The sequence below is a fragment of the Solanum stenotomum genome, chromosome 5 (genome assembly GCF_019186545.1).
Source record: "Solanum stenotomum isolate F172 chromosome 5, ASM1918654v1, whole genome shotgun sequence".
Classification (NCBI taxonomy): domain Eukaryota; kingdom Viridiplantae; phylum Streptophyta; class Magnoliopsida; order Solanales; family Solanaceae; genus Solanum; species Solanum stenotomum.
Genome location: NC_064286.1, coordinates 62,307,351 through 62,319,385, shown reverse-complemented (window position 1 = coordinate 62,319,385; position 12,035 = coordinate 62,307,351). Strand labels below are relative to the sequence as shown.

Genomic DNA, 12,035 nt, shown 5'->3' with positions numbered 1-12,035 from the left:
TGCGAGAAGTAAGTATATATTTTTGTATTATGATATTTCTCCAGTTATGTTCAGGCATGACTTTAGTTCCTAGAGAATTTATGTCTCACTAGCCATAGTACAATTTTATGACTTCTTAAAGGTTTAAGTGGCGAGACTGAAATGATTTGGACATGTGAAGAGGAGGTGCATAGACGCCCCAATGAGGAGATGTGAGAGGTTGATTGTAAGGGATAGACAGAGGGGTAGAGGTAGGCCGAAAATGTATTGAGAGAGGTGATTAGACAACATATTGCACAATTTCATATTATTGAGGACATGACTCTAGATAAAAAAGAGTGGAGATCGCTTATTAATAAGATTGATGTTCAAACATAAAAAAATATGCCTCTTAAGTGAAACATCTCAAATCACCATATACTTGTGAAGACGCATAAAAGAGTAATTAAAAGTTTCCACTACTCATTAATAGCTCATAAAACATATACTCCATTATTAATAGACAAATGCTACATCTTATGATAAATTAATTAAAAATACTTTTGTTGGTATAAAATATCATATCTAAACTTCTTCTACATGTAGATAAGCTTTGTAGTTTAATGTAGAGATAATTAATCCCTCTTTAGCCTTTAGGGCTTAGGTTTGTTTTGAGTATATATGTAATCCAAGTGAGCCTCAGCTACCATCCTTCTATTTAAACAAACTTCATCTCTGTCTTCACATTCCTCCATCCCCATGAGCTGTCAAGAACCATAAAAGACAATATATTAAAAAAAAAAAAAGGAAGAAGTTTCATTAAAGTTAAAATCTTTTGAATTGCGTGATTATCTCATCTCATACATCTCCTCATATTCAAAATAAATCTTCGTTTTAGCTTTTTTCATGTTCACGTAGAAAAATAATAAATACAAGGTAATCATTTACTATAACATGTCTGGCCCTATTTATTGGATCTTTTTTAGAATTGAACATAAGAGGAAGTAATTTATTAATATGAGGATATAGTTGGAAATAATTACTAATTATAGTCTTGAATTTTTTAAGCGGCAATTATTTTAGGAGGAGGGTGTAAAAGCTACTTTCTATTTATTAATTATGTCTTTTTAACATGTCTCTCGTGTTAACCTGATTTTTGACAGTGAACTCAAATTCAGAATATATGTTATGTTGCGTTGCTGCAGTGTCAAACAAATGGCTTAAGCTTTAGAAATGACATATTTTTATGTAATTAATTATGTCTTTCAACAAAATTAATGGGAATTGAATCTTCTAATTCACACACATCGAAATCATTTAAAGCAAAATCAAAGTTGAAAAAAGAACTTACATTGGTGAAGTCTTCTTCTTGTGTGGGAATTGAATGAATAATCCCATTAGCTTCAATCTTGTTGATATCTATATGAAAAGCATATTAATCATTAATGATAATTTACCTCTAGACGATCCATAATTGGACCTTAATTATAAGCGTTACAAAATAAATAAAGGGACTATACACAAACAAAACAAAAAGACAGAGAGAAAAGGAATTAGCAACGAAATTCATTGTTAATCTATCACTCAAAAACATGTAATTAATAATTTTTAGTAATTCATCGCTAAATAGAATTAGCAAGAAATGGACTACACACAAACAAAAAAAAAGATAGAAAGAAAATGAATTAGCAACGAAATTCATTGTTAATCTATCGCTCAAAAACATGTAATTAACATTTTTTTAGTAATTTATCGCTAAATAAAATTAACGAAATTTTTTTACTGTTTAGCAATAGAATTAAATTGTCCGTACCTCGATTATTTATAGGAGAAAGACGAGCCGATATTGTTTGGGAAATGAGTAGTAGTATAATGAAAGATGAAATAAGAGATAAATTAATCATAGGCTTCATAGAGATTGATCTTCTTCTTTAAATTTCTTGTGTGAGAGAAAGAAATGAGTGAATATTTGAAGAGAAAAATTATAATGTATAGTATTAATGGTGAAGGGAGTATGTATAAATAGCAAACAATAATTTAGAGAGAATGGCATTAAAGAGTTTGGCAAAAGTCACATGAACGAAAATAAGTATTTTGCTTTCTTTTCCATTTAAAAAAGAAGAAGTAAATAATGGTTTCACTTTTTAGATAAAAGAAAATGCATTTCTGCAAGAAAAGTAAAAAAGGTTACGTTTTTGCTAATTCTAGAAAGGGAGTCAACCAGTCATAAATGAAGTCTGCCAAATGGTTGAAAATCCTATATTATTACTTGCTGCGTTTTAATTTATATAATATTGTCTAACTTAAAACATAATTTAAGAATTTTTTTTAAAAAAATTTGTATAACTATAAATATTTTATTAAGAATAAAATGAAAAATTTAAAATTAAATAATTTCGATTATGAAAAGGTTACATTCTTTTTTATACAAACTAAAAAAAATGTGTCACAAAATGTAAGAAAACTAAAGAATTTTAGAAATTTTATATGACTATAAATATTTTTTTAGGAATAAAAGGAAAATTTTAAAATTAAATATTTCGAATTATGAAAAGGTTACATTCTTTTTTATACGAACTAAAAAAAGTGTCACAATTTTATTTTTTTAAAAAAGAATTTTAAAAATTTAGATGACTATAAACATTTTATGAAGAATAAAAGGAAAAAATTAAAATTAAATATTTCCAATTATGAAAAGGTTACATTCTTTTTTATACGAACTAAAAAAATGTGTCACATAAATTGAGACAGAATGAAGATTACTTTTACTTTTTTGTTTTGTTTTGTTTGGTGAATCGAGATAATTAGATTTGTTCGTTGAATAAAGTATTTTTCTAAGATACCTTAATTAGTTTGGTAAAATCCATTTTAACGTTGAATAATCCATGACGTTTGAAATTTATTGAGAATATCCACTTTCAAATCAATTAATAACTCCTTTTTTTTTAAAGTACTTGTTAAAAGTCAAAAATGAAACAGGACCAAGAACAATTTATAAAGACCGTATTGTCAAGTGTTAATCACGAAGTTTGAATTGTAGTTATTTATATTGTATTGACACGATTCAAAATCATGATATGTATTGTTTACTTTGAGCCTCTAAATTCACATCGAATTGTCTTTTAGTTTATGTCAGTCACACCAAATTCTGATTAAAAGTGTGTGTATCATGTGAACTTGAGTTATGTCTTATAAAACTCTTCACTTTTTTTATGCCAATATTTCAATGTGAGATTCGTCTAAAATATCATGTAAATCTCATCTTCAGAAGTCTATCCATCCTATTTGATCCGTCTTCATCAGTCTGCCCTCCATAAGAAACGTCACATGTATGTGTTGTGGAGATATGAATTATGAAAGAATTTTCCTACTTATATACATACGTGTTAAAATAAGAAATAGCTTGGAAATTAAAGAGATTAAATGTACCATATCAATTTTCTTTTATTGATACATACATTGCATATTTGATTTTTCATAATTAGATTTTAGAATATTACTCCTATAAAAGATAAAAAGTAGTAGTCCTAATACATGACAGGTGAATGAATTAAAACTGCTAATACATGATCGTTAAATGAAGCTAATTAATTGTAGTGTTTTTTTTTTTGTAATAACTAATGGTAATGTAATTAATTAGTAGTCACTCCAAGCTTCTTTCTAATCTTAGGATGATCAGGTCGGTAATATATGGATGGAGGATTGCTACAAGGTCTTCTCGTGCGCTTGACTAGAAAGGTAATTTTGTAGGCGAACGAAATACGTTTTTGTAGGCGAGCGGAGTGAGGCAATGAAATTGTTTAGGCGAAAGAAAGGTTGAGCGAAAAGATTTCGTTGTATCGGATCTCGAGACATTAATAACCGGTGAAGGGGACGGGATACGCACAAGCCGTATGCAGCGGGTCTCATGCTTGTTCCCGGTGAAGGGGACGGGATACGCACAAGTTGTATGCAGCGGGTCTCATGCTTGTTCTCCCTAAGGAGCCTGTCAAGTACAATAGGGTGAAAACCTAGTTCAGCGATGACTACATATAACAATAAAATGCTTTGATGATAGAAATAGTAAGTTGATGGACGACTTTCTATCTAGAATTGAGCATATATCTAAGGGGTTTAGAAGGTTTTTTTGGGTCTAAATTCATCAAAGGAGAAGTGCATGAGATACAAACTTCTTTCAAAAGCTGAAATTATTTTTTAGTGTATAATTTAATTTTTCGCTTATTAAGGTCTTTCTAAAGTAACCTTTTTATCGTCACAAGATAGAAATAATGTTGTATGCATACTATTCTTTTGGACTTTATTTTATAAAGTTATACTGAATATTATGTTATTATTGATTTTTTCAGCTTAAAATTCGTATTATGACTAGCTAGTTATTATGTAGTAACATCGTTATTTTTTCAATAATTCAGTGTGTGCTTGATATGAATTTTTTTAGAAATTTGCTTATTTGAAAAGATGCGCTTCTATAATCTATGTAACTCATGAAATATACAAAGAAATTTATTTAGTTTTTCTACTATACGCAGAAAAAGAAGATTTAAAGTAGTTGTTTATGTTTAATATTATAAGAGGAAGTATTAATAATATGTTGAGATGGCCGAGTTGGTCTAAGGCGCCAGATTAAGGTTCTGGTCCGAAAGGGCGTGGGTTCAAATCCCACTCTCAACAGTGTTTTTCTTTTATTTTTTGTTTCACATATCACGCAACTTAATTACTCTGTCTCAACAGTATTTTTCTTTTATTTTTTGTTTCACATATCGCGCAACTTAATTACTCTGTCTCAACAATATTTTTCTTTTATTTTTTGTTTCACATATCGCACAACTTAATTACTCTGCCTCAACAGTATTTTTCTTTTATTTTTTGTTTCACATATCGCGCAACTTAATTACTCTTTCCTACTTGTTTAACTTTTTTTTTGTTGTTTCACATAACGCACAACTTAAGTACTCTTTCCTACTCGTTTACATTATTTTTCTTTTATTTTTTGTTTCACATATCGCACAACTTAATTACTCTTTCCTACTCGTTCACATTGTTTTTCTTTTATTTTTTGTTTCACATATCGCGCAACATAATTACTCTTTCCTAATCGTTTTACTTTTTTTTGTTTCACATAACGCACAACTTAAGTACTCTTTTCTACTCGTTTACATTATTTTTCTTTTATTTTTTGTTTCACATATCGCGCAACTTAATTACTCTTTCCTACTCGTTTAACTTTTTTGTCTATCATCCTCGATACCTCGACAATCCTGTTTTGTTCACGAAAAACATGCTTAATTACTACATTCCCTAATTTTCTGATGAACAACCTTGCACTCAACGAAAACGAAATTATAAACCTTGTGTCCTTTCTTGATCATTTCAATTACCATCGTATTTTAGCCTTCAATATATGTTTGGGTTATTTGTTTTAATTATGAATATAGAGTGATTGTTGGCTCTTAGTCAATTAATCATCACTTATGTGAGTTGTTGTTTCTGAATAAATAAATAAATTAGTACTACTATATATATTATTAAAATCTTCACTTTATTCTTCTATGCACAAAATCTGACTATGACTTCGAAATCTTCACACATGGTCAATATTTTTGTGCAAATAAAACTAGAAGTACAAAAAAAGATGCTTCCAATTGTACTGCTTCTGGAATGTTGAGAAGTATATTACTTGATGCATTTCAAATTGAATAACCTGTTTTGAATTTTGATGCATCGCAAAGTTTAAGAACGTAAAAAAAAATTTAAATTTTATTATAATTTAAAATTATTTAATTTTAAATATATTAAAATATTTTTTAATTTTATAATCTTAAATATGAGTGAAAAGTTAAAATTAAAAAAGTTATTTTTTTTAATGAACTAAAAAAAAGTTAAACAAATTGAAACACATAAAATTACATTATTACTTCCTCACTTTATTCTTCCTGGTGCACATAGTTTGACTTTTGACTTCTAAATTGTTCTAAAAAAAGCCTCTAATAACTTCAAGCATATTGGGCTATTGACAACTAATTAATTAGTTTTAGTTAATCTAGCTATTGTTTGTTTGAAATTTGGAGCTTAAATCGCCTTTAAACTATATACTATCAGCCTTAAATATTTTAATACAGATTGAATTTCCATAATTAATGTTTATTTGCATGTAATGGAGGTTTAATTTTCAACCACAACATCACATGTAATCTCACAAAATAAACTCTAAGAACCTTAATATTTGTTCAAATACTATATTCATTAAAATAATATTTCATTTCATATTACTTATCTTTTTACACACATATTAAGAAATCATTATAAATAAAAAAATAATTTTATAATTCATAGCTTATAAAATTCTTGGCAATTATACAAACAAATATGAACAGTCTTAAAAATAATTAATTATAAAGGTAATATAGAAAAAATTTAATTAATATTTTCTTAATTTAGTAAGATAATCAACTAATATGAAACAACTATTTTCAATAAGATGAATATGAGACAATGAGAGTATACTACTGTAACAAGTAACAACCATCAAAACAAAAATGTAATACATGAATTTGTCTGTATTTTTTGTTTTTTAAACGATTTTAAAAGAGGCAAACAACACGAGCTTTTAAAGAAAAAAATAAGAATTATATTGGTACAGTAGATTTTTTATTTTTAACCAAAGATCTTAGATTCAAGTCTACATAGTAATTGCTTTTGCTTCACCCGGTATATGAATTCAAATTTAGTCGAAAAGCTATTCGAATATTAAATATCGAATTAAAAAAAATAAAAAAATAAACACCAGTTTGTAGAGGGCATAAAGGGTAAAAAATCCTCAATTTTCGTGCAGAAGGGGTCGCAAATTGGCGATAGCACCGACGCGCATGCTATATTAAACCTAAAATTTTTCTCACTCATCCATTTGTCTTTGATCTCTCTCTGCAAAACTTCTCTTCTACACTCTTCTTCATCGTCCAAGCAATAACAATGTCGTGCTACCAGGGAAAATACGCCGGTAAAATTTCACACTCAATCCTCATTCCTTCTCAAATAATGAACTGATTTTTAATTTTGCTTATTTTGATCCTAAATCTGTGTCTGCTGCTCATAGATCCCAGATCTGGTTGGTCTCCATTTTATTTTTCAGATCGTGGTGGTTGAAGAGTTTTTTTGCTATTTCTAGTTGTGCTCATTTTGTTTTGTTTGATTTAGTTTAGTTTCTTCCTAGATCTCTTGTGTTAGAGTGTTTATACGAGTTCGAAACCAAAAGTGCAACTAAATTATTTAGCAAATCAAAAGGATAATAAATTTTAACAGCGTTTAAATCAGAGTTTTCGGCGTGGAAATCCACGAGGCTTACGAGGCACAACAACTTTTAGCCTTGTAAGTCTCAGCCGCCATGAACCTTACAAGGCGCAAGGCTGTCTGCCCTCTGCAGACTTTTTTTTAAAATTTTGGTTTTATTTTCTTGAGCTATTATTAATTTATTTATTGATTTTATTTTATTTTAAATTAAACTACTGTTCCTAGTTATTTTCATTTCCTTGCAAGCATAAGTGGAAAAATATTTAATGTTAGTTGTGTTCTATTTTTTAGAATTTTGTACACTAATTACATGACAAGTTAGAGACTTCTTGCTAGATAAATGAGAACAAACGAGTATTAAAAATACTATATTAAAATACTTCAATTAGTAGTAAAAAATTATTAGATAAAGTGATAAAAAATATTATATTAAAATAACAAACAAACAAAATTTTAAAAAAATTAATTAAAAACTATACATATAAAAATGAAAAACTAAAAGTTTTGAAGAAAACAAATAAAAAAAAATTAAAAATTAACAAGGCTACTTGCCCCTTGTGCTTGGTAAGTCCTTACATATTTTCACTTTCACGTGAAACTTTCAGTGTTGAATCAAATCATCACTGTTAGTTTTTAATTTTTAATTTTTATTTTCATTGAAACANGTAAAATTTCACACTCAATCTTCATTCCTTCTCAAATAATGAACTGATTTTTAATTTTGCTTATTTTGATCCTAAATCTGTGTCTGCTGCTCATAGATCCCAGATCTGGTTGGTCTCCATTTTATTTTTCAGATCGTGGTGGTTGAAGATGTTTTTTGCTATTTCTAGTTGTGCTCATTTTGTTTTGTTTGATTTAGTTGTTTAGTTTCTTCCTAGATCTCTTGTGTTAGAGTGTTTATACGAGTTCGGAACCAAAAGTGCAACTAAATTATTTATCAAATCAAAAGGATAACAAATTTTAACAGCGTTTAAATCAGGGTTTTCGATGTGAAAATCCACGAGGCTTACGAGGCACAACAACTTTTTGCCTTGTAAGGCTCAGCCGCCATGAGCCTTGTCCCTAGTTATTTTCATTTCCTTGCAAGCATAAGTGGAAAAATATTTAATGTAAGTTGTGTTCGACTTTTTAGAATTTTGTACACTAATTACATGACAAGTTAGAGATTTCTTGCTAGATAAATGAGAACAAACGAGTATTAAAATACTATATTAAGATACTTCAATTAGTAGTAAAAAATTATTAGATAAAGTGATAAAAAAAATATTATATTAAAATAACAAACAAACAAAATTTAAAAAAAATTAATTAAAAACTATACATATAAAAATAAAAAACTAAAAGTTTTGAAGAAAACAAATAATTTTTTTTTTTAAAACTAACAAGGCTACTTGCCCCTTGTGCTTGGTAAGTCCTTGCATATTTTTCACTTTCACGTGAAACTTTCAGTGTTGAATCAAATCATCACTGTTAGTTTTTAATTTTTAATTTTTATTTTCATTGAAACATATACCGCATGAAACTTTTACTGTGTTGATTTAATTCAATACTGTAAAAATAAATCACGCAAAACTACAGTGTTGATTTGATTCAACACTGAAAGTTTCACGTGAAAGTGAAAATGTGTAAAGAAGACTTACAAGGCACAAGGGGCAAGTAGCCTTGTTAGTTCTTTAATTCTTTTTTTATTTGTTTTTTTCAAGGCGGCTGAGCCTTACAAGGCTAAAGGCTAGGCGCATGGGTTTCTGCGCCTTGCGGCGGAAATCCTGATTTAGATGCCGTTAAAATTTGTTATCCTTTTGGTTTGATAAATAATTTAGTTGCTCTTTTGGAATTTTCGAAAAAATTAGTTGCCCTTTTGGTTCCGGACTCGTGTTTATACTCTTTCCAACTATGAATTATCTAGTGCTATGCATGTATTTGGACATTTTTCTAGTTGTGCTGTTTTTGTTTTGTTTTGTTGGAGTTTGATCTAGTTGTTTAGCCCTTCCCTTCTTGGATCTCGTGTGAGAGTGTTTTATACTCTTTCCAATACTCTATCGTTTAAATTAGAATGAATTATTCAGTGCGAGGGCGATTTTACTTAGTTTTCTACATGTATTTGGACATTTTTTTTGGTTGTGCTCTTTTTGTTTTGGTTTGTTGGAGTTTGATCTAGTTATTTAGCTCTTCATTAGCGAGGTCCCTTACTGGATTTCTTGCGCGAGAGTGTTGTGTATACTCTTTCTACTGTATCCTTTCAATTAGAATGAATAGTCCAGTGCCAAGGCTAACGAACTTCAATTTCTGCACGCATTCGGCCGTTTAATTTTAAAAAATTCAAAATTAAAATTTCAATTTGTTGAAATTTATATTAAAAATGTCATTTTTATGATGAAATATGTTGAAAAATTTCTCTTTGAACACATCCTCAGAAAAGTGTCAATATTTGTTCTTTTTTCCTTTTTATAATGTTGTGATTCCTTGTCTATTGAGTAGTACTCTGTTATCAGAAGTAGATTTAGTTACTTTTTGAGGTAAAAAGCCAAAGCCTTTTAGGTCTTTGACTTGTTGAAAAAATAAGGGAAGTGAACAGTTCAACTTTTGAGGGGTTTGATAGTTGATATGCTCATCTTTAAGAAAGATATTTGAAAAATTGAAGGAGTGAATGTTATTAAGTGGTAAGTGTATTATGTTTGTTTTTGCGCCATTAGCTCCAATTGTAGATCGTTGCTATTCAATTTATCTGCAGCTCACTCGGCTATGTTTGAATAGCACCATTAGTTCCAGTTTTATTATGTTAGATTTGTTTGCTCTAGGGTGTTATTAATCTGGATTCTGGAATGCTTTCTTGGAATGAAGATTGTTTCAATTCTGAATGTTGTTTCCTGCTAATTGGTGTTTATTGATTAATTCATATATTAGTGTTGATGTACCTGCCTTCTGTAGTTGATGCTTTAGTTTTCTATTTTGAATGATGTTTATTCATTAACTGATCTGTTAGTGTCGAGTACCTTTTTTGTTGCTGACGTACAATGGATATTGGAATTGATGCAGATGAACTGATCAAGAATGCTGCATATATAGCTACCCCTGGTAAGGGTATCCTTGCTGCTGACGAATCTACTGGCACAATTGGCAAGCGTCTATCTAGCATTAATGTTGAGAATGTCGAGTCAAACAGGAGGGCTCTCCGAGAGCTGCTCTTCTGCGCACCTGGTGCTCTTCAGTACCTTAGTGGAATTATCTTGTTTGAGGAAACCCTTTATCAGAAGACTGCAGCTGGTATGTTAATATGATTGTAATGTGTATTTTTCGTGTGTGGAAATTGGATTAATGATCTTCGGCTTATCTGGTAATTGCACTTGAGTATTTTACATCATGATATTCTGACAGTTTTTACTTGCATCTGCAGGCAAGCCTTTTGTTGATGTTATGAAGGAGGGTGGAGTCCTCCCTGGAATTAAAGTCGACAAGGGTACCGTAGAGCTTCCCGGAACCAATGGTGAGACAACTACCCAGGGTCTTGATGGCCTTGCGGAGCGCTGTCAAAAGTACTATGAAGCTGGTGCTAGGTTTGCCAAATGGCGTGCAGTGCTCAAGATTGGTGCCAACGAGCCATCTCAGCTCGCTATCAATGACAATGCCAATGGCCTTGCCAGATATGCCATCATCTGCCAGCAGAACGGTCTTGTCCCCATTGTTGAGCCTGAGATCCTTGTTGATGGATCCCATGACATTAAAAAATGTGCTGATGTCACAGAGCGTGTTCTTGCTGCTTGCTACAAGGCTCTCAATGACCACCATGTCCTCCTAGAAGGTACATTGTTGAAGCCCAACATGGTCACTCCCGGATCTGATGCCCCTAAAGTTGCACCAGAGGTGATTGCAGAGTACACTGTACGTGCCTTGCAGCGAACAATGCCAGCTGCTGTTCCTGCTGTGGTTTTCTTGTCTGGTGGTCAGAGTGAGGAAGAGGCCACCCGCAACCTCAACGCCATGAACAAACTTCAAACCAAGAAGCCCTGGACCCTCTCCTTCTCCTTCGGACGTGCTCTCCAGCAGAGCACCCTCAAGGCCTGGTCAGGAAAGGAGGAGAATATTGGGAAGGCCCAAGCTGCACTCCTCACAAGGTGCAAGGCCAACTCTGAAGCTACCCTCGGAAAGTATGCCGGTAGTTCCAACTTGGGCGACGGTGCTTCCGAGAGCCTTCACGTCAAGGACTACAAGTATTAGGACATTATTCTGTTTGGTTTCTGTTTTGATGATGAGGTTTTGCAGGATGGTTTACTAGAAGTGTCTTTTAATGGTCATAGTGTGCTAGTCTTTTCTTTTTGTCACAATATTTGTTCAATAAAAGCTTGAGAAACGTCGGCTTTGTGACATTGTAGGGGTCTTTAATCTTATATTAGTGTGTTAATCTAGATTATGTTATCGAATTTATGCCCTGTTGATGGGGTTTTACATATTAAACTTTGGTTTTGCATGTCATTATCTTTATTTTACTTCATTTTCAAATAATTCTAGTGTGAGATCATAGATCTACAATGAACATACCCTGTATCTCAAGTCCCTTCTCTTAAGGCCAATCCTACAGACGATCAGGCAAACTCAAGCTCACTTCAAGTGCATAATGGACTTGTTGTACCTGAAATGGAATTGGCTATCCATCGAAAGAAATAACTCCAGGCTAGTATGGCTTTGAGGTTCACTCAAGATTCGGATTCCCTCTGCAATTATTAGTTACATATACATAAGGAATATTTGTGAGTCATGTATCGGATACAGTGTATCTCGAAGAAAATTAA

At 31.1% G+C, this 12,035-nt stretch overlaps 2 protein-coding genes and 1 non-coding gene across 3 annotated transcripts; 2 read left to right on the top strand and 1 right to left on the bottom strand.

Moving 5' to 3' along the window:
* Nucleotides 1-415: 415 nt before the first annotated feature.
* Nucleotides 416-1,951, bottom strand: LOC125865679 (putative phytosulfokines 6). Its single transcript, XM_049545885.1, has 3 exons — nt 1,772-1,951; nt 1,310-1,377; nt 416-722 (listed from the first exon to the last, which is right to left on the bottom strand). Exons 1-3 carry the CDS (start codon nt 1,869-1,871, stop codon nt 612-614), a joined length of 279 nt encoding a protein of 92 aa, XP_049401842.1. The 5' UTR covers nt 1,872-1,951; the 3' UTR covers nt 416-611.
* A 2,597-nt stretch (nt 1,952-4,548) lies between these two features.
* Nucleotides 4,549-4,629, top strand: TRNAL-AAG (transfer RNA leucine (anticodon AAG)). Its single transcript has one exon. It is a non-coding gene; the product is annotated as a tRNA-Leu (tRNA).
* Nucleotides 4,630-6,750: 2,121 nt separating this feature from the next.
* Nucleotides 6,751-11,713, top strand: LOC125865674 (fructose-bisphosphate aldolase 6, cytosolic). The gene is made up of 3 exons (XM_049545880.1): nt 6,751-6,955; nt 10,285-10,512; nt 10,643-11,713. Exons 1-3 carry the CDS (start codon nt 6,928-6,930, stop codon nt 11,461-11,463), a joined length of 1,077 nt encoding a protein of 358 aa, XP_049401837.1. The 5' UTR covers nt 6,751-6,927; the 3' UTR covers nt 11,464-11,713.
* The last annotated feature ends 322 nt before the right edge of the window (nt 11,714-12,035 follow it).